General features: G+C 46.1%; 1 protein-coding gene across 1 annotated transcript in view; it reads right to left on the reverse strand.

Moving 5' to 3' along the window:
• The window catches only part of SLC27A2 (solute carrier family 27 member 2), a 131,591-nt gene that overhangs the window by 50,455 nt on the left and 53,355 nt on the right, over positions 1–27,781 (reverse strand). The window contains exons 2-3 of the mRNA XM_075345835.1: positions 1,505–1,714; positions 572–730 (exon numbers count right to left, since the gene is read on the reverse strand). Of these exons, the coding sequence (XP_075201950.1) occupies positions 572–730; positions 1,505–1,714 (369 nt within the window). The remainder of the gene's footprint in view (positions 1–571; positions 731–1,504; positions 1,715–27,781) is intronic.

Genomic DNA, 27,781 nt, shown 5'->3' on the forward strand with positions numbered 1-27,781 from the left:
GCTCATTCAAGTTGATCTGAGCTGGCAATACAGAGCGCGCTGTCATTGTGTACATCGCACAATGACAGCACGCTGGGACAGACAAGGGACCAGACCTGCCCTGGAAAGGAGGGTCACTATTGATGCTTCGTTTCAGGGAGGGGGCAAGAGCTGTGACAGTGGCCGCAACCTCTGCCCCCTGATGACGCTTTGTTTGAGAATCCCAGCATGCACTTGAATTCTCAAACGAAGCTTCATAGACAGGAAGTAGGAAAAAAAATCAGTAGCAGTTAGTGTAGTTAATGAACATTAGGGTTTTTTACTGTAACCATACTAGAAATTAGTTTAGACTACCCCATTAAAGAGATAAGGATTTGGTTGAAAATTTGTTTAGCCTTCGGACCAACCTTTTAAGTTCCCACATTCATGGAAAATATCATAAGTGCCTTAGTGAAATGTGAGCCTGATGACCAAATCAACCATTGTTTGTTTACTTCTACTTTCAAACTAGTGTACAAAAAGGAATAAACTACATAGGGAATTTTGCTCGGAAACAGTTGTTTACAGAAACCATCAAAATAAGTGATATTACCTTTAAGGATAGAGCCGTGGACTCCAATCAACATAGCTGAGCTGTGATACAGTGGGAGGGTAATATACACAATGTCCCTAGGCCGAACGTGGCAAAGTTCAAACAGTCCACTGGCCATACTGATACGCTGGTGATTAATGATAGCTGCTTTTGGAAGTCCTGTTGAGACATAACATGGAATCTTACTGAAAAATAGAAAAAGTTCTACGTTCTTTAACCTCCTGTCTAGACTATAGCTTCTTCCTTCTCTGTGGCCTCCCATAACACATTGACATCTCCAAGTCAATACTTAAAGCTTCCGGTCTCTGGTTACCCAATGCAACGCAAATAAAATATCAAAGTATAGACCATGACCAAAAGGTTTTCCACAAACTGTCACCCAAGTACAATATTGCATTTTTGCTACACATTTTAGATGTGGAATGGGGTCTTACAAAGCACTATACTTACACTGCCAATAAAGAAACAACAGCACAAAGTTTAAGTCATACTGTGGCTTTTTAAAGGGAGTTTTAAAGGGTGGGTCATCAATATAAGATTGGTGGGGTTCTGACACCCAACAACTCTACCGGTTAAAGGTTATCAGCTTTGGTGATGGCCAGATGAATGTAGCAGCCACTGCACAGTGGGATTGAGCCATGGTGTTTTCATCCAGCCACCACTGGTGGAAATACAACCTCTACTGTGGGGGTCCCAGTGTTAGACCCCAACTGATCTGATATTGATAACCTTTCCTAAAGATATATAATTAATGTGAAATGCATTAAAATTGTACCAAGATCGCTCACTTTGTAGGGAAAAGTGGGAAATCTGCTTTAAATCCACAGGAATATATTCAGGTTTCACGGATTTGTAACCGAATCTACAGTAATGAAGTGACAATTTGAAGTGTCCGGATTTTATGGCAAAGATACTAGAGAATAGGAGCATTACCTGTGGTTCCAGAGGTGTAAATGTACATTGCCAGAGTCTTTGGCCCAACAAATGACCTGAGGGATTTTGGAACGGAGTCACATGAAGATGACTTGACTTTGTCGAGAAATGTCTCAGACTCTTCACTGACGGGTGTTTCAGTTATGTAGAAAACTCTGGCATTTTCTTTCCTCAGCTCTGGCATGACTTCGTCTATGGCATCCTTGAGCTCTATAAAACAGTACAAGAGAAAGAAATAAGCACAATGTATATAGTAAAATGGGAAAAAAAAACAAGAGTAAAGAGTTTCTATTACTGAGAACTCATCCACAAACACGTACAATGAAATGTAAGGGTACAATGATGTCCCAAGGAGAAGTGGGTATTTAAAGGGAATCTGTCACCGGGTTTTTGCTCCCCCATCTGAGTACAGCATAACGTAGAGACAGAGACCCTGATTGAAGTGATGTGTCACTTACTGAGCTGTTTTCTTTCATTTTGATAAAATCAATGTTCTGTCTGCTGCAGATCTAGCAGTTATACAGAGCGCATGTATATGTTGGACTACCTGGCAGCACACCAAGTAGTCCTCTAATGATAATCTACTGCTGATTAAACAGTGATTTTTTCAAAACTACACTAAGTAGCCCCGTATGTGACACATCGCTGGAATCAGGATCTCTGCGCCTACATTATGCTGCTCTCAGATTAGGTGTTAAAAACCTGGTGACAGATTCCGTTTAAAAGGATATTCTGACTACAATATTTTTCATCTATGTACATTACTCCAATGACCAATGACTGCATGGATGTCCCTATAAACTAAATATATTCACCAGAAAAGATAGGAGGGGGATCCAAGTGGAAGAATGTCACAGAATGTATGTGTCATGTGGGGTCATGTTGTGTTTGTTGCAGTTACATTTGAACTAGAAAACAAAAGATAAAAAGATACAGTATTAACAGCAAATGTTTTATCTTGCCCTTCATTTTTTCTTTTTACTACTTTGTGACCTTTTGTTCTTTTATCTTTACTTGACCTTTGCCTACTGTTAAAACACTAAATAATATATCCCTGTTTTTGCCTCATTAAATTTGAAGATTCAATAAATATTGTTGCAATAGAACATAAAAAATAATGTATCCTTGTAAAACTGTAATAAAAATGTAGAATTATTATTGTGACAAGTAAAACTGAGAAATCAGGGATAACGAGAAAGAAAACAAAAAACTTACAATATAGCACAGATACAAAAGAAACACATTTTTTAGGTATTTGGACTAGATCAATTCTTCAAAAACATACACACAGAGCTATTGACATTTGCATGTACCTGATGTAGGCTATTACAGCCAAAACTTGTTATTAAAACATGTCAGTTTTCTTTTACCAAGTTCGTCAAGGAAAAATGTATATTTTATATACAGTATATATATATATATATATATATATATATATATATGCGCCAACCTTCTCCTCCTAAAGTATGGAATGGCGCTAAAATTGGTGAATACATTTGTGTTTGAGGTTGTTAGTGGCTGGTGACACTCCCTTTCCTTCTAATGTTAATATCAAGTTTATAATAATTTATAATTATATCCAAGGCTCTTAAAAGTGTACGATGTAAACACACACACACACACACACACACACACACACACACACACCACTGAAATTACAACACAAGAAAGAAAAGTCACAGAGTTATGGAAATCACAGGATAGATAAACATGATAATGATAAGGAAATGATGAAAAAATGGAAATACCGATTCACCAAAAAGATTAATTCTAAAATTGTTATTTAGTTGGTGCTCGGATAGGGTCCAACCCCATAATCAATTAAGAAGAGAATCTGGCACTCAAGGCTTGTAGATGAAGTGAAAGAATTTTTTAATTTTGCAGGTGTGAAATTTTGTGTGACAATGAAACAAATAACGTTTCGGTCACGGATGACCTTCTTCAGATCAGTTCACACTATAGATGAAATAAACAAAATAAAATCTACAAACCTTTAGTTCCAGATTCTCTTCTTAATTGGTTAATTTTAAAAGTCACTAGACTTCTGTGCACCATGTAGTTGTGCCCAAAATGTTGTGATTTGTTTTTCATTTTCACCCCACTTTTGGGCAGCTCTCACAAAATTGGCAGAGCTGGAGAGAAGTCAGGGGTCGAATGGCTGTGGCAGAGCTCTGCCATCAAATCAATAGTTTATGCCAGAAATGTTACTATAGTCTCAGACTGTTAAAGAGCAAAGTGGCACACACCAATTAGAAGAAACGGTGAAGTCATTACGTGGCATGTGCCTCTTAATGAGTTTGGCAAATCCTGCTTCAAAACACTCCCTTTAACCCTTTAACTCCTGGGCGATCTTCCGTTTTTGTTTTTTTGCTTCCCTTCTTCCGAGGACTGTAAGTTTTTTTTATCTTTCTGTCAATCTTGCCATAAAAACTAAAATGGGGAGACAAAAGGGCGCAATAGGGTCTTACCCGATATAACAAGTGATGTTAGGGAAGGAACAGTAACACTCACCTGGTGGGGTTGTGCCAGTCACAACTCCTTCAAAAGCATGTGAGTGTCCGCGTGGTTCAAGCGGCGGCCCCGTAAACACAATATAAATATAATGGTAGACAGAGGAAAAACGGGTATATGCCGCGCTTAAAAACCACTGAGTTGGAAGTAATATAATATTTCTCTTTTATTCACAGCATTCCTACGCGTTTCAGAGACAAAAGACCGTCTCCTTCTTCAGGGAAAAAAGAAATCGTACAGACAATCAAAAGCTGGTATCTTATAAAGGATCCGTACTGCCACGTTAACAGCTATGACGTCAATCGCCCCTCAGGATTGCAGGGTGATGACTCAACAACACGTGGAGACAATAGACACATGGAAGGAAAAAAAAAAAATTTAATATATATATATATATATATATATATAAATGTATATATAAAATTTCCATATCATTACTCATTCATGGTTTGAAATAAAAATTATAAAAAAATTTGGATTTTTTGTGGTTATTTCTTGTGTAAGGAAAAAATATATATTTGGGAGCTTGAAAATGAGAAAAAAGAAAGGTGCGAACCTATGGGTCATATACTAGAGAAAAGGAGGGGTGAAAGTCCAACCATTGCTCTAAAGGTCCAGTCACACTAAGCAACTTACCAGCGATCCCAACAACGATAGGGATCGCTGGTAAGTTGCTAGGAGGTTGCTGGTGAGCTGTCACACTGCGACGCTCCAGCGATCCCACCAGCAACCTGACCTGGCAGGGATCGCTGGAGCGTGGCTACACGAGTTACTGGTGAGCTCACCAGCAACCAGTGACCAGCCTCCTAGTTACAGCACACATCAGGTTAATTAACCCGATGTGTGCTGCAGCTAAATGTGCACAGAGCAGGGAGCAGCGCACACTGCTTAGTGCTGGCTCCTTGCTCTCCTAGTTACAGCACACATCGGGTTAATTACCTGATGTGTGCTGCAGCTACATGTGCACAGAGCAGGGAGCAGCGCACACTGCTTAGTGCTGGCTCCTTGCTCTCCTAGTTACAGCACACATCGGGTTAATTACCTGATGTGTGCTGCAGCTACATGTGCACAGAGCAGGAGCCGGGAGCACAGGCAGTGAGAGCGGAGGAGGCTGGTATCAAAGGTAAATATCGGGTAACCAAGGACAGGGCTTCTTGGTTACCCGATGTTTACATTGGTTACCAGCCTCCGCAGAAGCTGGCTCCCTGCTCACTGCACATTAGTTGTTGCTGTCTCGCTGTCACACACAGCGATCTGTGCTTCACAGCAGGACAGCAACAACTAAAAAATGGCCCAGGACATTCAGCAACAACCAACGACCTCACAGCAGGGGCCAGGTTGTTGCTGGATGTCACACACAGCAACATCGCTAGCAACGTCACAAAAGTTGTTCGTTACCAGCGATGTTGCTAGCGATGTTGCTTAGTGTGACGGGGCCTTAAAGCAACAGACAATCTAAATTGACCAAGGGCTGATGTGTGACTAGAAGGGAAACAAAGCCGTGATTAGTGAAATGATCCAGATTTATAGTATAAAGATAATAGAATCTGTTTTATCCTATTTGGACCTGGTCATTTAATGGTTAACAGGATTAGAGAGTGTGAAAATTTCACAGTAAAACAGTTCCCGAAAAAATGTGTGTTCCCGTGACTAAGGGGTGCTTCACACACAGCGAGCTCGCTGCCGAGATCGCTGCTGAGTCACGCTTTTTGTGACGCAGCAGTGACCTCATTAGCGATCTCGCTGTGTGTGACACTGAGCAGCGATCTGGCCCCTGCTGCGAGATCGCTGCTCGTTACACACAGCCCTGGTTCGTTTTCTTCAAAGCCGCTCTCCTGCTGTGACACACAGATCGCTGTGTGTGACAGCAAGAGAGCGACAAATGAAGCAAGCAGGGAGCAGGAGCCGGCGTCTGACAGCTGAGGTAAGCTGTATCCAAGATAAACATCGGGTAACCAAGGTGGTTACCCGATATTTACCTTAGTTACCAGCCTCTGCAGCTCTCACGCTGCCTGTGCTGCCGGCTCCGGCTCTCTGCACATGTAGCTGCTGTATACATCGGGTTAATTAACACGATGTGTACAGCAGCTAGGAGAGCAAGGAGCCAGCGCTAAGCAGTGTGCGCGGCTCCCTGCTCTCTGCACATGTAGCTGCATTACACATCGGGTTAATTAACCCGATGTGTACTGTAGCTAGGAGAGCAAGGAGCCAGCGCTCAGTGTGCGCGGCTCCCTGCTCCCTGCTCACACTGGTAACTAAATGTAAACATCGGGTAACCATACCCGATGTTTACCTTAGTTACCAGTCTCCGCAGCTTCCAGACGGCGGCTCCGTGCAAGCGCAGCGTCGCTTGCACGTCGCTGCTGGCTGGGGGCTGTTCACTGGTCGCTGGTGAGATCTGCCTGTTTGACAGCTCACCAGCGACCATGTAGCGATGCAGCAGCGATCCTGACCAGGTCAGATCGCTGGTCGGATCGCTGCTGCATCGCTAAGTGTGAAGGTACCTTAAGAGAAAAGGGAAAAAAGATTATCTCCGAACTGATGGGGTCATTACCCGACCATTGTTCAGAGACAGCAGACAAACCAATTTGACTGCGGGCCGATGTGTGATTAGAACTCTTTTCACCCTGATAGTCCAGCACCCGCTCCATTCCCTCATGCATGCGTTTTTTTCTATTTTTAGTTGAACTTCATTCACCCGGACAATTGAACCTATTCCATCACTGTGGATATAATCATCCTCTTTTTCTAGTTATGGACACACATCTTTAACACTACCCTACCGAAAATCTCCACATTTCACTATTCCTTTCAACTAATAAATGACCAAGTTCAAATAGCACACAATAGGTTTCTTTTAACTATAAATTTGGATCATTTCACTACCTAAGTTTTTATTGCCCTTCTAATCACACATCGGCCTGCAGTCAAATTGGTTTGTCTGCTGTCTCTGAACAATGGTCGGGTAATGACCCCATCAGTTCGGAGATAATCTTTTTTCCCTTTTCTCTTAGTCACGGGAACACACATTTTTTCGGGAACTGTTTTACTGTGAAATTTTCACACTCTCTAATCCTGTTAACCATTAAATGACCAGGTCCAAATAGGATAAAACAGATTCTATTATCTTTATACTATAAATCTGGATCATTTCACTAATCACGGCTTTGTTTCCCTTCTAATCACACATCAGCCCGTGGTCAGTTTAGATTGTCTGTTGCTTTAGAGCAGGGGTGGGGAACCTCCGGCCCGCAGGCCGCATGCGGCCCGCCATGACCTTTTATGTGGCCCCCGGGCAGATTCCCGGGGGAGGCAGTGCTCGTGCTGTCACCGCGGTTTGCTGCCGCCGGCCCTTTAAATCCACACATTGCTGTTTGTGCTGCAATGTGTTCTCCCGTCGGCCAGTGCCAATTGTGGGCGGGTCTACAGTAGCCTCACAGCTTCTAGCCTTGTGTGTCCGCCCCCTGCCCTCCGGAGATCAGTGCCTGCCTTCTCCTTCTGATGCTGTGTGTCCGGCTCCTGCACTCCGGTGATGTGAGTGCAATGCTGCTGTGAGTCCAGCGCCGACCCTCTGCTGCCATGTGCCCTGCCCAATGCTTTGTGCCTCCCCACACCAGTTCTGTAAACCCTCTCCCCCAGAGTTGCATGAAACTCAGCGCAGTGTGGCCCCCAATGTCCTGTGTGCACCCCTCCCCCAGTCCTGTGTGCAGCCCCCCAATGTCCTGTGTGCAGCCCATCACCCAGTAGTCCTGTTTGCACCCCCCCAATCCTGTGTGTACCCCTCCCCCAGTCCTGTGTGCACCCCCCAGTCCTGTGTGCACCCCCCAGTCCTGTGTGCACCCCCCAGTCCTGTGTGCACCCCCCAGTCCTGTGTGCACCCCCCCCAGTCCTGTGTGCACCCCCCCCAGTCCTGTGTGCACCCCCCCCAGTCCTGTGTGCACCCCCCCAGTCCTGTGTGCACCCCCCCAGTCCTGTGTGCACCCCCCCAGTCCTGTGTGCTGTGTGCACCCCCCCCAGTCCTGTGTGCACCCCCCCGTCCTGTGTGCACCCCCCCCCAGTCCTGTGTGCACCCCCCCCCAGTCCTGTGTGCACCCCCCCAGTCCTGTGTGCACCCCCCCAGTCCTGTGTGCACCCCCCCAGTCCTGTGTGCACCCCCCCCAGTCCTGTGTGCACCCCCCCGTCCTGTGTGCACCCCCCCCGTCCTGTGTGCACCCCCCTGTCCTGTGTGCACCCCCCTGTCCTGTGTGCACCCCCCTGTCCTGTGTGCACCCCCCCCAGTCCTGTGTGCACCCCCCAGTCCTGTGTGCACCCCCCCAGTCCTGTGTGCACCCCCCCAGTCCTGTGTGCACCCCCCCAGTCGTGTGTGCAGCCCCCCCAGTCGTGTGTGCAGCCCCTCCAGTCGTGTGTGCAGCCCCCCCAGTCGTGTGTGCAGCCCCCCCAGTCGTGTGTGCAGCCCCCCCAGTCGTGTGTGCAGCCCCCCCAGTCGTGTGTGCAGCCCCCCCAGTCGTGTGTGCAGCCCCCCCAGTCGTGTGTGCAGCCCCCCCAGTCGTGTGTGCAGCCCCCCCAGTCGTGTGTGCATCCCCCCCAGTCGTGTGTGCCTCCCCCCAGTGATGTCTGTGCCTCCCCCCCGTGGTGTCTGTGCCTCCCCCCCCAGTGATGTCTGTGCCACCCCCCCAGTGATGTCTGTGCCTCCCCCCCAGTGATGTCTGTGCCTCCCCCCCAGTGATGTCTGTGCCTCCCCCCAGTGATGTCTGTGCCTCCCCCCCAGTGATGTCTGTGCCTCCCCCCCAGTGATGTCTGTGCCTCCCCCCCAGTGATGTCTGTGCCTCCCCCCCAGTGATGTCTGTGCCTCCCCCCCAGTGATGTCTGTGCCTCCCCCCCAGTGATGTCTGTGCCTCCCCCCCAGTGATGTCTGTGCCTCCCCCCCAGTGATGTCTGTGCCTCCCCCCCAGTGATGTCTGTGCCTCCCCCCCAGTGATGTCTGTGCCTCCCCCCCAGTGATGTCTGTGCCTCCCCCCCAGTGATGTCTGTGCCTCCCCCCCAGTGATGTCTGTGCCTCCCCCCCAGTGATGTCTGTGCCTCCCCCCCAGTGATGTCTGTGCCTCCCCCCAGTGATGTCTGTGCCTCCCCCCCAGTGATGTCTGTGCCTCCCCCCCAGTGATGTCTGTGCCTCCCCCCAGTGATGTCTGTGCCTCCCCCCCAGTGATGTCTGTGCCTCCCCCCCCAGTGATGTCTGTGCCTCCCCCCCAGTGATGTCTGTGCCTCCCCCCCCAGTGATGTCTGTGCCTCCCCCCCAGTGATGTCTGTGCCTCCCCCCCAGTGATGTCTGTGCCTCCCCCCCAGTGATGTCTGTGCCTCCCCCCCAGTGATGTCTGTGCCTCCCCCCCAGTGATGTCTGTGCCTCCCCCCAGTGATGTCTGTGCCTCCCCCCAGTGATGTCTGTGCCTCCCCCCCAGTGATGTCTGTGCCTCCCCCCCAGTGATGTCTGTGCCTCCCCCCAGTGATGTCTGTGCCTCCCCCCAGTGATGTCTGTGCCTCCCCCCCAGTGATGTCTGTGCCTCCCCCCCAGTGATGTCTGTGCCTCCCCCCCAGTGATGTCTGTGCCTCCCCCCCCAGTGATGTCTGTGCCTCCCCCCACAGTGATGTCTGTGCCTCCCCCACAGTGATGTCTGTGCCTCCCCCACAGTGATGTCTGTGCCCCCAGCCCCTCCAGTGGTGTCTGTGCCCCCAGCCCCTCCAGTGGTGTCTGTGCCCCCAGCCCCTCCAGTGGTGTCTGTGCCCCCAGCCCCGCGTGTGGTGTCTGTGCCCCCAGCCCCGCGTGTGGTGTCTGTGCCCCCAGCCCCGCGTGTGGTGTCTGTGCCCCCAGCCCCGCGTGTGGTGTCTGTGCCCCCAGCCCCATGCCTCCAGTTAATTAATTGCTTCACCCAATATAGCAGGGTCATTTAAACATTGATAATTTTGTGCGGCCCCCGAAGGTTGGTAGAAATTTCCAAATGGCCCCCGACAGAAAAAAGGTTCCCCACCCCTGCTTTAGAGCAATGGTTGGGATTTCACCCCTCCTTTTCTCTAGTATATGACCCATAGGTTCGCACCTTTCTTGTTTCTCATTTTCAAGCTCCCAAATATATATTTTTTCCTTACACAAGAAATAACCACAAAAAAATCCAAATTTTTTTATAATTTTTATTTCAAACCATGAATGAGTAATGATATGGAAATTTTATATATACATTTATATATATATATATATATATTAAATTTTTTTTTTTTTTTTCCTTCCATGTGTCTATTGTCTCCACGTGTTGTTGAGTCATCACCCTGCAATCCTGAGGGGCGATTGACGTCATAGCTGTTAACGTGGCAGTACGGATCCTTTATAAGATATCAGCTTTTGATTGTCTGTATGATTTCTTTTTTCCCTGAAGGAGACGGTCTTTTGTCTCTGAAACGCGTAGGAATGCCGTGAATAAAAGAGAAATATTATATTACTTCCAACTCAGTGGTTTTTAAGCGCGGCATATACCCGTTTTTCCTCTGTCTACCATTATATTTATATCAATCTTGCCATGTGAGGGCTTTTTTTTTTTGCAGGACGAGTTGTACTTTTAAATTAAAGCATAAGTTTTACCATATAGTGTATTGGAAAGCGACAAAAAAATTGCAATTGTTTTTGGGGTATTTTATTCACTGTGTTCACTATATTGTAAAACTGATGTGTTGGTATGATGTCTCAGGTCGGTATGAGTTCATGGACACCAAACATGTATAGGTTTAATTTTCTCTAAGGGGTTAAAAAAATTCAGCATTTTGTCCTAAAAAAGTGAATCTCTTTTTGTGCCATTTTCCACGACCCGTAGCGTTCTCATTTTTCAGGATCAGAAGTGACAGCTTATTTTTTGCGTCTTGAGCTGAAGTTTTTAATGGTACCATTTTTGCGGAGATGCTACGTTTTAATTGCCTGTTACTTTATTTTGCACAAAAACTGTGACGACCAAACAACATAATTGTGGCGTTTGGAATTTTTTGCAATGTTTACCAATCAAATAAATTGATTTTATATTTTCATAGATCGGGTATTTCTGAACGCGGTGATACAAAATATGGGTATATCTTTTTTTTTTTTTTTAACCCTTTAATTTTCAATGGGGTGAATGGGGGGTGATTTAAACTTTTATTTTTTTTTAAACTTTTATTACTTTTTTTATTTTAGTAATCCCCATAGGGGACTAGAAGGATCAGCAGTCTTATCGTCTGAGCGCTCTGATCAGGACAAATGCTCCATTCTTGTTACAGCTGCTTCTCTTCCGGCTATAACTGGAACTACATCATGATAGTGACAGGAGTCATCACATGACCCTGTGCTACCATGGCAATCATCGGCTCCCCGTGATCGCGTCACAGGGCCTCCGATGGCGGCAGGGAAAGGCACGTTCCCCGCTGTGGCGCTTTAAATTGTGCTGTCACATTTTGACAGCAAAACTTATGGAGTTATCAGGCACGGATGGATCGCGGATCCACCTGCACCTGTGAGGCACACATGTCTCTTGTTCAAATCAGCAGGCATGTGCGGGTATCAACATCAGCTCACCGCTGCAGCCGGTGGTGATCACCTCTTCATAATTTAGGACATAACATTACATCCAAGGTTGTGAAGGGGTTAAAGGATTTTTTCCATGAACAAAATTAATTTTAAAGTTGATTTTAATTAACAGATCTTGGAATAATAATAAGTTCCAAAATTGATCGTTATATAATATGTTTCTGTACTGAGATAATCTTATATATGTGCCTCTGCTGTGTACTGTGTAATGGCTGTGTCTAGCCATACAGGGGCATGGTCTTATCATACCACAGCTCCTGGGCTGGGGAGGAAGTAAGAGTATAAAGTAACTACTATAAGGGATCACAGCTGATTTTTTTTGTGAGGTAAAGCATTTCTCTGCCTGTTTTTAAAAAATGCTTTACCACAAAGAAAGAATAATTTACTATCCCATGCTGTAATGTCTGTATATTCTTTTACTTTCTTCCTTGCCCAAGAGTAGTGGTATGATCAGACCATGTCCTGTATGGTCAGACACAACCATTACACAATACATAGTAGGGACACATATAGAAGAACAGGAACATTTTTTTTAATCACATGAAATTGTGGAAATTATTATTATTCCAGGATCTATTGATTAAAACGAACTTGGTTTGTGGAACAGCTCCTTTAAGACTAGCGTATACAACACCAGACTTAATGAATCAGGCCTCACATTTTCAAAACATCTCAATTTATTCAATATCAATGATGAGTGCCAAGTGCAGAAGTACACATGCTTTCACGCCATGGCATGTTATCAATGAGATTATTTAGAGAGATGATTGAATCCAAGTTTCAGTGTTCAGTGTTCGTACCAAACATAGACTTTACTAAAAAAAAAAGTGTTGGAGTGCTTTATATATGCAAACCACTGGCACGACCATTACTGTGCTCGGGTGCACTCGGCCCAATGACAGTTGCTTGCAGTGTTAGAAAGGCTCGCACTGGGGGTAATAACAGCATGATAGGATGTAGTGTGCACCAAAAAAAAAAAAAAAAAAAAAAAAGGAAAAGCCCCACCCACCCTCCCATGGAAGTGATCTGTTTATGGCTGACTGCATGTGGGCAGGAACCCAAACTGCCCAATTAGCGACTTCCATTGGGGTTCAGCTCAAGTCTGGGTCCCAAACCGTACTTTATCTAAAGTCCAGCTGAACCTGCAAAACCAAACCTCCACAGATCCGCTCATCTCTAACCTTTTCACGACTTTTGATGTACATGTACTTCAAAATTCTTGTCCCTGCCTTTGATGCGGACTTGCACGCTGATCCCATATCTTTCCCTGCATATGATGGCTGTTTTAATCAGTAATCAAATGCTCATCCTGGCCATCGGCACGCCCATGACGGGGCACTAATGGATTGTTTTAACAGCTGGGGGCCTGTTGACAACCTCATGCCTGTCATTATGATCATCAATAAAAATGTCAAGATCCAGACTTCGCCAGTCAAGCACCGAAGACCAAATAACAAAATCCACACTTTGCCAGTCAAGCACCGAAGAGCGAAGACCGAGATCCAGACTTCACCAACCAGGTACAGAAGACCAAATACAGAGATCCAGACTTTGCCAGTCAAGTACCGAAGACCGAATACCAAGACCCAGACTTCGCTGGTCAAGCAACTAATTGCGAATACAGAGATCAAGACTTCGCCAGTCAAGCACCGAAGACTGAATACAGAGATCCAGACTTTGCCAGTCAAGCAGAAAAGACCAAATACCGAGACCCAGACTTTGCCAGTCAAGCACTGAAGAGCGAATACCGAGATCCAGGCTTCGCCACTCAGGCACCGAAGACCAATACTGAGATCCAGACTTTGCAGGTCAAGCACCGAAGACCAAATACCGAGAACCAGACTTTGGCGGTCAAGCACTGAAGAGCAAATACCGAGGTCCAGACTTCGCTGGTCAAGCACCGAAGAGAAAGTACCGAGATCCATACTTTGCTGGTCAAGCACCTAAGACTGAATACTGAAATCCAGACTTTACAGGTCAAGCATCGAAGACCAAATACTGAGATCAGACTTCGCTGGTCAAGCACCGAAGAGCAAATACCGAGATCCATACTTTGCTGATCAAGAACCTAAGACTGAATACTGAGTTCCAGACTTCACTGGTCAAGCACCGAAGAGCGAATACCGTGATCCAGACTTCACTGGTCAAGCACCGAACACCGAATACCGAGATCCAGATGATAGAAGTGCTGCATGAGCCAGCCCATTACTTTCTGTTCAGAAGTACAGTACTGATTGAAGAAAGTTACTAATTAGAATTGTAAATTATTCTGTATCCTGATTAGACCATGTGTGCTGATTTGCTGTGTTATTTCTTGTTATATCGACTCTTTCAGTTCAGGGGAAGTGGTGACCAGTTGGACAGACAGTGATGTTCCACTGACACAAAGGTCATGGTTGGGTTAATGCTAGATAATATGTTAATTAAAGTTTTTAATAGCTGTATGTGAGATATGACAGTTACTTTTTGCTTATTACTTAACTTGTATTGATCTGGCGACTAAAAGTAATTAATATTGTGGCTGCATTACCTCTTATCCTTGCTCACATAGTCTTTTACTAGGCAATGTCCCACTAGCCAGATTCCTACTCCACACTGATGAGGGGCAAATACCCCGAAACGGCTGTCTGTGGATGGATACCATGTTTGGCATAGGTGGTCTCCTTGACTGGAGACTGCCCTTCCCGTGGTTGTTCCTTCCCGGTGAAAGACCTGGCTAGTTTCTTGCCAGCGTTGAGAAACATGTGATGGTGTCTCCGCAGGCTTTCTTGCATTACCTCTTATTACTGCTAACTTTTTATTGTTGTAAGTCATTACTGAGTTGCCTTTACTGTGCTGTTACATTCTCGAAACTTGTTTTACAGTAGCACGCTTATGCCATGCAGGCTGCTCACGGTATCAGAAGCAACAGGCGGCCTGTCATGTTGAAAAACACTTTTCTAGATTTTTCATGGGTGCGAATGTGTCTCCCCAGCAGCAGTCGAACTGCTCGGATCCAGGGTTGCTGTGTCTCGAGGGTCTCCGCACTCGGGGGCTTGCAGTCACCTCAAATGTAAAAGGGGTATTTACAGGGGATAAATGTTTGTGACGCCACCTGCGGGTTGCGGTAAAGGGGAGTACCGCCGCTGCTGATGGATGTAGGGGGGCAGATGGTGTGGGGCAGCCAGGTGTTAATCCCTCCGCAGGTAGGGAAGGCCCCGGATTGTGGGAATTTGGTGAACGGGTAGCTTGCTTGGCCTTGAGAAGCAGGGTGCAGGGGTCATATTACTCACTGCGATAGTCGTGGTGGTGAATCAAGTGGTTTAAGCAGACACTCACACAAATGGTAAACCAAAGTCTTTGGGCACCGCAGTCTCTATGGGGGGAGCCCGTCCAGGTCCCACTCCCAACAGTGTCACTTGGTAAGTCCGGAGCCCTGCCTCCGTGCACAAATTGTTTTACTGTTGTGGCCCCTTGGCTTGAAACTTTTGGGGCCCCACTAGCCGTGTGTATGGCAGCTGTGCTCTTGGTGGCTGGCACTTGGGATCTCAGTGGGTTGTGCGTTTTGGAGAACCCTATCCCCCGCGTTGTGCTGATGCCTCCAATCTCTGAGCTCTTGGGGACAGTTCATACAGAGACTATCCTCCACAGGTTATCAGGTTGCTTGAAGCTACTCCCCGATCTAGGGTCCTGTACCCCGCCATGCTCGGTACTGGTAAGGTGGCTGGGCTTTCTGGTGCCAACAGTCTTTCTAGACTGCGTCTATTACACTCCTGTCCATTGTTCCTAATACCGGTCCCCGACTCCTGTGGTCCTGGACCACCGTCTGCGACCCAACCTGTCACCTCCCTGGGAGCTCCAACTCCCCTGCTCCTCACTCTTTGAGGGCTAACACTCGACTCTCCCTTTCCCTCCCACCAGTCTGCCTGACCCCTAGGATGGCCGTGCTCCAACTTGACCAACCCACTGGTGTGTCTGTCCAGCCCTGGTGTGAGATGTGATTGGGATTTGTAGTGCGGATGTTAGTGACACTGCTGATGGGAACCTGGAACCATGGGGGATAGGCCCTACACCCTAGGTTACAGGATGCAGTTCCCTGCAGCACCCTGATATCTTCAGGGACACTACACGAAAAAGAACTGCTCTATATATATTTGGAATTCTTTTTTTTAATACTGATGATTGGTCATGTCTGGTTGGGAAGAACCTCTTTAAAATATGTTGCAACCATGTTAACATTGTATTCAAATGATGAACTGTATTTTATGGTTATAATTTACTTCATGGTCAAATGGATAGAGATGCAGTTTATCTACTAATTTGCTGACCTTTGGTCTAATGTTGTGTTTAGCAACTGAACAAAAGTTTACTCCGAGCTGAACGTCTCCAATTACACAATAATAAAACTAGGTGAAAGGGGCATTAAAGTGTGATAGAAACTTACAGCAAGAAGACTCATATAGATTGGTTTACATATGACTGCAATGTGTGTACAAAGAATAGCACACATATATATCTCCTGATGTTTTTTTTAGATACTTGTAGTCCTATAGATAGTTTAATTATTTTATTTAACCCTTATTTTAGAGTTGTACTTCTGTGCGATATAAAAGTCCTAGTTAAAAGAAAAAGGTTTTGGTACCGTGTTAGCAAGTTGAAAAATGATTGATTGCTCTCAGTGAGAGGAATAAAATTAAAATTTTGTAGTTGTGATACCTTTTAATGGCTAACTAAAATAAAATATGATGATGTTATAAAGCAAGCTTTCGAGACATCTCAGGTCTCTTCCTCAGGCATGGTATGACAAAATATCTGAAGAAACACAAATATATATACACAAAACAGGACAGAGGGATGCATAGTAAAAGGACATTAAAATAAACAAACACTGAGCTTAGAAAGTGAATCCTTATTTAGCTTTGAGTGGTGTGAGTAGGATCAGAGGTCTGTGCCCTCAGTGTCTGGAGCAGACTTCTCAGATTTTGTAATGAGTCATAAATCCTGGAAATAGGCCAATGGCTTGAGGGAACCGGATGCTAAAAAGTCATTTTCCAGTTTAGCCATGAAAAGGTTGGCATACTGTGGTGCCATTTTGCTTCCCATAGCAGTTCCTGTGCGTTGTAGATATAGCTCCTCGCCAAAAGAGAAAAAGTTGTGTATAAGGATGAATCTGGTGAGTCTTAATACAGACTCATAAGGGATCCCATTAGCTTCAAGAAACATTTGGCAGGCGGTTAGTCCATCTTCATGTGGGATGTTAGAGTATAAGGATTCCACATCCATGGTGGCTAAGATGGTACTCTCGGGAGGGGACCTATTGTGGATAGCTTTTTTAAAAGGTCAGTGGTGTCCTGTATATAGCTGGCTGTTTTCCTTACCAGTGGCTTAAGTAAAATATATCTTTGTATCGTGTTAGCCAGTAGAGATAAAGATATCTCAGTGGCTTAAGGACATTTTCTACCCACCCAGAGATTTTTTTAGTGAGCGTTCCCACCCGAGATGATCGGCCTCCCTGGGTTACCTGGTTTATGAATCTTGCGTAGCATATAGAAAACTCCCATCCTTGGATTCTCAGGAATTAGGTTCAGAAGGTTTGTGGAATCTGTACCCAGACATCTGATGACTTTTTTCAACTCCTTCATATATTTTGGGGTTGGGTCATCATCCAGTCTGGTGTAGTACTGTATATCCGTCAGTTGTCTGTTTGCTTCTTTAATGTAGTCCGTTGTATTCAGGAGAACTATAGTGCCTCCTTTATCTGCTGTCTTAATAGTGATCTCCTTGTTATTCTTCAGGCTGTGAATTGCCCTTCTCTCCTGCACACTGATATTAGATGTTTCTTTTACATTTTTGTCCAATATCGTGGACTGTACTGAATATCTAAATGAGTCAATATACTGGTCCAAAATGGGGTTGCGGCCAGGAGGAGGTGTCCAGTCAGAGGTTTTCTTGTTCTCTACTTTGATTTGTGTTGGGCTGTTTAGAAGCTTCAAGTCTTCTTTAGATTTTTGACTCAATACAAAATCTGAGGAGTCTGCTCCAGAGCCTGAGGGTACAGACCTCTGATCCTACATGGATATTGGGACAATAAAACTCTCACACCACTAATCAAAGCTAAGTAAGGATTCACTTTCTAAGCTCAGTGTTTTTTTATTTAAATGTCCTTTTACTATGCATCCCTCTTTTTGTTTTGTTTTGTGTATATATTTGTGTTTCTTCAGATATTTTGTCATACCATGCCTGAGGAAGAGACCTGAGATGTCTCGAAAGCTTGCTTTATAACATCATCATATTTTATTTTAGTTAGCCATTAAAAGGTATCACAACTACAAAATTTTAATTTTGTTTCTCTCACAGAGTAATCAATCATAAAAGTCCTAGAAATGTAGAATGTCATCTAAATGGTATGTATGGTGAGTAACCATTTCCTTTTCAATGGCAAACCCCATATACCACAATGTAAAAGTTTCTTCCTGTTACTGCATATGTTATATCAATGTTTAGTTGGATAGTTACTCCTCTCTATACTACAACCTGGTTGCTGCACCACTGCTGGGAATTACTGTTAGCACCAACCCTGCAGTCATAACACTGTTGTGTGGCAATAAAATACTGTGCGCACCCCCCCCCGCAAAAAAACCCAGAGTCTTACACTAATTTTTGGGTCCGACATATGAGTTATTATGGCTTATTTCCAGGGAATTTCTTATTTTTTTCCATAAAAAAATGACATCTATTCTTGAACAAAAAAATCAACATGTACTCAAATATAGTTGTCGTCACATTTTGGAACATCATCAAAACTCTCCAAAACCTGAATATCAGCATGAAATTCGTAACATCATATTGCCCTTTTCCATGTACAATAATCTACATTAACCAGTTTCCATGAACAAAAATCAAAGTGTCCAGGCAGCTACCAGGAAAAAATGAAAAAAAGGAAAATTGACCTATTCACAAATGATATATAGCCATAAATAATTTAAAAAAGTATACTTTTATTACTTGTATCAAATATCACAAAAGGTTAAAAACAAGTGTGGCGCCCCTGAGGCTTCAGTCGCCACAGAGATACTCCACCTCATCCAGAGCTGTGGTATTCCATCCTGGGTAAGGAGGAGGTCAACACCGGTTCACACAAAATCACGACACCGAGACTCAGAAACCTCATCAGACAGAGGGCGTGATTATACCCAAAAAAAGGCTGGGGGGTGGAGTTGTAGGAATGGGAACACATAGTACATGTGGGAACACAGTGTGAAGTGTGGAGTTTAGTCTGAGGAGCAGTGGAGGAGTGAAGACCCGCGGCCTAGAGCAGGTATTGCTCGGCCCGGGCACAGACAGAAGAGACCACAGGAGCTAACCTTCTGTGGCCTTGCGCCACACATAATCTATAGGTGGAAAGACTAGGTCGCATCATGGCAATTGGTCCCTAGGTTAGAGCAGTATAACCTACGAGCTTCGCTAGCAAAACCAACGGCTGAGGTGTCTTCACACACCGAAGCTACCACAGCCACAAATTCATTGGAAGGTGACCCTCAGGGACCAACAGAATAGAGCTTCACCCACTCCACAGGGTTCACGAGCACTGATACAGGGTTCAGTGAGCGAGGGCGCAAGGCAGGAGGGCGAAGCAAGCGCAGAGACACTTAAGAAAGGTGCACCGGACTCGACCTCCGAACTACCCGGGATTGGCTGGAGCCTATCACGGTGAATCTCGGCACTCCAAAGGTGGTCACCGGCATATCATGTTATCTGGAAACCTGCTACAGTGAGTAAAACGTGAGACTGCATCCCTGTGTCGCTTCGTTATTCGCCTGCACCCGGCAACATAGACTACTACTACCACCCCCATCCGCCCTGGGGCCTAGCTCTACCTGTGGGGAGTTGCCCCATCTAAGCTGCATCACCATCTGCCCCGGGGAGCCCCATCTCGCAGTGGCAGCACCTAACTTGCCGCATACCACAGGTGGTGTCACGAATAAACTGTGATCATCCCCTTCCTTTATATTAAACGACACTGCCGGGGTCATGGAGCCAGGCCACGCCACCGCGGCGCCCGAGAGACAGAACCGCCACCCGGTAACAAGTCACCCCAGGTAGGGCCGGCTCCAGGTTTTTGTGGGCCCCGGGCAGAAGAGTCCCAGTGGGCCCCATCCACACACAGACACCGATACGAACACGTACATATACATATTTAAAGACAAACTCACAAAAATACATATAAACAGACAAATCTATACAGTCATATACACTTACAGACACACACACACACACACACACACACAACTCTGCTACATACAGACAGACAAACACACACAACTCTGCTACATACAGACATACAAGCACACACACACACACACACACAAGTCTGCTGCATACAGACAGACATACACACAACTCTGCTACATACAAACGCACACACACAACTCTACTACATACAGACAAACACACACAACTCTGCTACATACAGACAGACAAACACACACAACTCTGCTACATACAGGCAGACAAACACACACAACTCTGCTACATACAGACAAACACACACAACTCTGCTATATACAGGCAGACAAACACACACAACTCTGCTACATACAGACAAACACACACAACTCTGCTGCTCTGTGGGGCCCGCACCCGTGGCTCGGTGGGGCCCGCACCCGCGGCTCGGCGGGGCCAGCACCCACGGCTCGGCGGGGCCAGCACCCCCGGCTCGGCGAGGCCCGCACCCGCGGCTCGGCGGGGACAGCACCCGCGGCATCGGCGGGGACAGCACCCGCGGCATCGACGGGGACAGCACCCTCCGCGGCATCGGCGGGGACAGCACCCGCGGGGACAGCACCCGCGGCATCGGTGGGGGGGGGATTGGCAGGGCATACATCTGGGGGGGTAGAAGCAGCTCACGGGGGCCCATAATGGGGAGGCGGGGAGGGCACTTACCCGATTAGGTCACGGTGGAGAGGGGGCCCACACAGCGCCGGACGGAAGCTCGCCTCCTTCATCTGTGGGACTGACAAGGCGGTAGCTCCGCCCACAGATGAAGTTCAAACCAGGATGTCTGTGCGCCTTAAAGTGACGGCGCCGCAGATTGCTGCCGAGGACTGCGGTCCCCGGAACTCGGCCGGGGGCAGCAGAACTGTAAAGGCGAGTGGGCCCCGGCCAAGGGACAGGAGAACTGACGAGGCCGAGTGGGCCCCCCCGGCATTTGCCCGGGTTTGCCGGGTGCTGACGCCGGCCCTGACCCCAGGCCCCGGTGGGCGCATCACAAGCACTTATTTAATGATTGAGTGATTGTTTGAGCTGAAATTCTTTCTTGTAGATATGACCAGCCCTCAGGTAACACTAAATGAATGTCAATGGGTAAAGGGGGCTGAATTGAAGGCATTGCTTCATCACTCATTTACAGTGAGTGAAAAATTACAAGCTGAGGACTTAACTCCCAGCATTTTTATTAAGGAGTGGAAGAACTTGCTGTTTCGCCTGTCCCAAAGAGGAGGTTTAATCGCAGATGGCATTGCTGCTTCAATGAAATGGAGAGAGAGACAGCTCCCCCCCCCAGTGTATTCCTCAAAAAACCTCTTGAATTGCTCTTGCGCTGTATGCAAATCCAGATGGTCCAGTCTGATAGGCGTCATTGTGGCTCCTGTCCCTCCTCTCTGCTGATAATTGCCATCCTCTCAATGTGATTGATATGAAATCAAGAAAAGGAGTTTAACTCCTCTTCTGCAATTGTCAGTGGCAGGGGATAAAACAATATGGGTGAAATGGTGTCAGTAAGCACGAGTCGGAAATACATGTGCTGAGTGACGCATGTGCAGTTTGGTTTCAAAATCTCCCGCAGTAGGGCAGAACAAAATGCCCCTGCGCGAACTGGTGATGTTCCTGTGCTGGCGCGTGATTTCGGCTGACACACAACTTGTCTTCCTCATCACTCACATCGGGAGGATGTCAATTAGCAGCAGAGAGGAGGGACAAGAGCCATTTCAATTACGCCCATCGGACCGGACCATCCAGATATGCATACAGCACAAGAGCAGTTCAAAAGTTTTTTGGGGATTCACATAGAGCTCAGGACAACTTTTTAGAATGCAGCACAGGGGCTGAGTAAAGGTGGTGGCACATACACAAAAAAATGATGACATGTTCCCTTTAAGTTTTAATATGCACCATAGGACATGCTCCTGATGTATATTTTAAGGCTATATTCACATGTTCAGTAATCATCCATTAGAATGGATCCAGCAAAAATCTGTTGGCAAAAAAGTTGTGAAAACTATAATTTTTTTTGTCCGTTTTGAAAAAATAGATTTTTGCAGGATCCATTTTTTTAACATAGTCTATTGAAATCTGATCCATTAACTGATTGCTATTTAGCCATCTGTTTTTCTTTCATTTGGGGCTGGGGAGGGCGAGGGGCAGGGTTAATGCCCCCCCACCACCCCCGCAGCCGAGAATATCAGCCCGCAGCTGCCCCGGGACTGTCGCATTTATTATGCGGCAGTACCGGAGTACTAAAAAGTTAGGATGAACATAACCTTACTTATTGCATATATGACCTAGGAATGATGTTCTCAGATACAGTTTTTTTTTCATGCACACTTATTGTATATTTATTTTATGGAAAAGACAAAATACTGTTCACTTATTATTGTTTATGGTTTTTAAAAACCTATATCTGCAGCAATAAGTACTTCATGTTTATAGTATTTTTGGAGGTAAGATTAGTGCAATACTGCCAAAATAAATGTACATAATGGATAAAAATATAGAAAATATAAAAAAATAAACATAAGCATATATTTTACATGCCTCTTTTTATACATTGAAAAAGCTGAGCTAAAATGTGACTTACTTCTTTTCACATACTTTGATGTTCTCTCTGTATTGACATTCAACCATCATATAATCTTTTGAAGTCCATGTTACAACAAGAGTCAGAAGAAACAGACAAATGTGAACAGGTGCATACTGAAGGAATTAGCTCATACAATTAAGGCCGGTTTCAGACATCCGTGTTTAATCAGGTACCAGTCACACGCATGGTTATGGTCACACATGTGGCACACGTGAGACATCCGTGTTTGCATACGTGTGACAGGTACCAGAGAAAACACGGGTTTGTGAAATAAAAATATTTTCCATATTTACCTGCTGTCTCCGGCTCTGCTGCCTCCCGCTCCTGACCCCCGCTCATTATATTCATCGATTATTCACCGCACTCAGGACCTTGAAGCCGGAGTATCACAGGGACAGTGCTGGGTACAGCGCTGGATACAGCACCGCTGAGGACAGCACCGCGGGGACAGGTGAGTATTCTGCAAGCACAGTGACATCCAAGTGGTCATCGGAGTTCCCAATTAACTCTGATGATCCCCACGCTGCAGCTTCACGGGTTCATCAGAGTTCATTGGGAACTGTGATGAGTCCCCGATGCTGGCCCCACGATGTTCCGGCTTTTAGGTTCTCACCACATACACATACACATGTCTCCATACCTAAAGCCTATTGAGCATTGTCAAACAGAAAGTGGAGGAGTGCAAGGTCTGTAATATCCACCAGCTCCATGATATCGTCATGGAGGATGGAAGAGGATCCAATGGCTCCTGTGAAGCTCTAGTGAACTCCATGCCCAAGAGAGTTAAGGCAGTGCTTAAAAATAATGGTAGCTACACAAAATATTGACACTGTTGGCAGAATTTGTTTTCACGTAGGGGTGTACTCACTTTTATTAGTAGCGATTTCCATATTAATTGCTGTGTTTAGCAGTTTAGATGGCGCACTACATTTACAGTGTTATACAAGCAGTACACTGACTACTTTACAGTGTATCAAAGTGTCATATCTTCAGTGATGTCCCATAGAAAAAGATATAATAAAATATTTATAAAAATGGGAGGGGTGTACTCACTTTTGTGATATACTGTATGTTGGGAATTTTTGGCATACATGCAAAACATAGGGCAACAACTTAGAAAGGTTGTGCTTGATGGACTTAGGTATTTTTTCAACCTATGCAACTATGTAACTATATGGTGCTTCACAAATGAGCAGAACTTGTAATACTTATAATAATAATAATATATAATAATACTAATAATAATAATACTTATATTAGAGATGTGCAAATTCGCAGAGGATCAAGTTCAAGTCGAAAGTCTTGAAATTTGTGGTTTTGTGTGAATTCAAACACTTTGGCATTCGATTTGCGGTTCATAAAAATTGCACCATTTAACACACTGCTCAAGCATCAGAGAGCAGGGTAATTTTGTGAGGCTGCATGGGTTTTCCCATAATGGTCTGAATGGTCTGCAGCTATCATATCTAGTGGAAATAAACAATAAAGGCTTCAAGGACTACAAGCTCCCAAATGTGGGAATTAGAGGGAACATTTTCTGTTCCTTTACATGGGGAGGTAGAAGGTCACTATAATACATGACCTGGTATGCGCAGTATACTGTATGAGTATATGTGTTTCCCAAGGAAACGTTCTTGTCTGACAACCACGCTGTGAATGTTGAGCTGTAAACTATAGAGCTGTATATGGTAAAGAAAAATCTCTGAGGAAACTAAGCCTCTCTGACTTACAATAGAGGCGGACCAGCTTAACCAGACTTGTTTCATGAGCGGCGGTTACATGATCCAGATCCTATCACAAAAGTGAATAGCAGGCGTGTGAAAGTGCGGACAGTTCACTGTTCCCTCTAAAGAACATTTTCTATTAAATTGTCTCATTATTTTGTAAATCTTCACTTTCATTATCACATTTTGCTGGTTTGCTAATTATATGTGACAGTGAAATGCTTCAAAAGAAGAGATTTTCAAAAACTCGTGCCAAGGTAAAGTGGTGGTGTGTCCTGACATGTACGGACGTCTCATCCTGATACAGCACAAAGCTGCAACATCTCACAATCATTCGCCAAGCCAAAAACCTGACATTGCCGCTAAGGCAATACTAATAAAAATGAGTTGCCGAGCTGCTTAGGGACACTATGTGCAGCCATCATGACAAAATACAGCTTGGAATAAAGCTAATCCAAATCTCCCTTTTTACATATAAATTTCACCACAAAAAATCAATTCTGCAATCACAAATTGTGGCAGTAGAACTGACATGGGGAGTGGTCACCAGTCAATTTCTGTCACGCCTGTCTCTCTGTTTTAAGAGACTATTGACAGATTCAAGACATGAGAGTCGTTTCTATGCTAACCTCTCAATATTAAATCGATTTCCTTTCCTTTAGCAGTCGAACGGTTAATGTCAGTTTGCTTTCCAGCAGGTTCTGAATCCAGATCATTTGTTTCTGGTTTGGGACAACTCCCAGTCTCTCTTTATATACCCTCTGCTTCCAGCAAAGGGTGGCGGTTATTCTTTTCTATTTGGATGCTGGGCCAGGAGGTGGAAGGAGCTACTGTAACCCTCTGTTGAAGTTGCTGTGGTGGCTGCTGTCTTGGTGCTGACTGCAGCAGTTTATTTTTGTGGTTTCCCCGTCTGACTTCCTTTATTGGGGGGTTGTTTTAGAGGGGCTAGCATTCCTTACCTGCCCACTTACTAACCAAGACCAAGTTGGATCACTCAGGGCATTAGGCTTCTGCTCGGCGACAGGTGAGGAACCTTTATAGAGACTGGCTAGGAGTGCAGGATACTGCAGCAGATAAGTGGAGGAGGTGTCCATTTTCACTCTCACTAGTATAAGGGCCCACCATTGTTGAAGTGTCCCCGATGTAGCCCTTATTTGTCATGGCGTAACATGGCGTAACCCTGTTGTTGTGTGTTTTGCCTCATGACGGACCTTCCCTAAGTCTGTGCCGTGACAATTTCTATCCTGACAAAGATTGCCTCTGTCAGAAGACTAACATAGCTACAGCAGGGGAAGAAATCATAGTCACACACAGGCCCTTCTGTCATATAGGAAGATACCATTATTAGTGCTGAGCGGACCCGGACTGTAAACGTCTGGATCCGCGCGGTTTCAGCGCTATCCCTGGGCCGGACCTAGGCGCGGGATTCCGGCTGCACGATCCGGAATCGGCAATTAATATAAATGATAAAAAACAATAAATAAATGAGCATTTCATACTTACCAGACTCTGTCATGGCGGCACACTTACTTCCGGGTCGCGCTTTCACTTCCTGTGCTGCGCACGCAATCACACAGCTTTCCGTGCTTTCCCCGCCCACCGGCCGTCCTCTCAGCTGTGATTGGTTCCTGGCTGACGCACCCCCAGCCTGTGACAGCTCTGCCGTGCAGTCATCGCAGCTCAGTAATAGGCTGCTACGCTGCACTCAGAGCGGGCAGCCGTGCTCTATGGCTGCTTGCTGTGACATGTAGCAGAGCTGGATGTGTCGCCGCAGGATTTCATGTGGATTACGTCGGAGCTGCAGGGTGTTGGGATAATAAAGTGGTAAAGGAGGAGGCTGCGTTTCTACTTTATTCCAAATAAAGGATTTCCCTGTATCTTGTTTATTTACTGTATTTACAGGTTTGTGATGCGGGTATCTCACAGACGCCCGTGCGATCACAAACCTGGGGTTTAATAACAGCCATGCGCTGTTATTAACCCCTGCTATTAAGTTGATTGCCACCGCACCAGGGCAATCAGGATGAGCCGATATCGCACCGGCATGGCCACATCTAACAGATGCGGCTATACCGGGCAGCTGCGGGCTGAGGATATACCAGCCCCCGGCCGGCGTTATCATGGCTGGGAATGAAAATTGGGGAGACCGCACGTCGTTTTTTTTTTTTAATTATTTATTTAAATTTAAAAACAAAAAAAAACCGCATGCGGTTTATCTTAGGCAGCAGTCACAGTGAGGGACTCCCACAAGTGTGACATCGCAGCACAGCCGCACACACATCTGACAGGAGCGTGCATGCGTTTCTAGGTACATGCACGCACATGTTCAGACAGTGGCAGGCTGTGACGGGTGATGTCAGACCCGCACGAGTCTGACATTGCATCACCCGCACACACTTCTGACAGGAGCGTGCATGTGTTTCTAGGTACATGCGTACTCATGTTCAGACAATGGCAGTCTGTAACGGGTGATGTCAGACCCGCACGAGTCTGATAGCGCATCACCGACGCAGCTGCACACTTCTGACAGGAGCGTGCATGTGTTTCTAGGTACATGCACGCTCATGTTCAGACAGGCGTCAAAACACTGCGATTTTTTGCCAGGAGGTGTAGATTGGATGCAGAAATATGGTGTAAAAATCACAGCATCAAATTTGCATCCTTTGGCCCCCAAAAATAAAAACAAAATAAAAAAAATTTGCCACATGTGGACATTTGGTGCTGAAAGCTGGTGCAGATGATTTCAGCACCAAATGTGCACCTCCTGGCAAAAAACTGCGGCAAAAATCGCGGAAAAATAACCGCGTCAAAAAAATTGCGTCAAAACACCGCGATTTTTTGCCAGGAGGTTTAGATTGGATGCAGGAATATGGTATAAAAATTTCAGCACAAAATCTGCATCTCTAAAGCCCGCTTTACACGCTACAAGATATCTTACGATGTGTCGGCGGGGTCACGTCGTAAGTGACACACATCCGGCATCGTAAGGTATGTTGTAGCGTGTGACAGCGACGTGTAATTGCGATTGAACGAAAAACCGTTCATCGCATGCATGTCGTTCATTCCTGACGAATTGAACGTCAGATTGTTCATCGTACCCGGGGTAGCGCACATCGCAGTGTGTGACACCCCGGGAACGATGAACAGATCTCCCCTGCCTCCTGCGGCTCCCGGCCCACAATGCGGAAGGAAGGAGGTGGGCGGGATGTTTATGTCCCGCTCAGCTCCGCCCCTCCGCTTCTATTGGCCGGCTGCCGCGTGACGTCGATGTGACGCCAAACGTCCCTCCCACTCCAGGAAGTGGACGTTCGCCGCCCACATCGAGGTCGTATGTGTCACGCTCCCCGGGTCCTCGGCTCCCCTCCCCGGGTCCTCAGCTCCGCTCCCCGGCTCACCTGCCACGCTCCCCTCGTCCCAGCCTCCGGTGCCCGTCCTCCATAGGTCCTCTGGTCGCCGATCCCGGCGTCCGACATCTTCCCAGGCCCTGGCCGGCTCTCCTGCGTCCTCCTCGCAGCCTCCTTCCCTGGCTTCTGGCACCCGAGCCGCGCGCATGCGCATTAGGGCACGCGCGCGGTCACTGACCCTTTCTTAAAGAGCCAGCGTCC

Source organism: Anomaloglossus baeobatrachus, chromosome 4 (genome assembly GCF_048569485.1).
Source record: "Anomaloglossus baeobatrachus isolate aAnoBae1 chromosome 4, aAnoBae1.hap1, whole genome shotgun sequence".
NCBI classification, from domain to species: Eukaryota; Metazoa; Chordata; class Amphibia; order Anura; family Aromobatidae; genus Anomaloglossus; species Anomaloglossus baeobatrachus.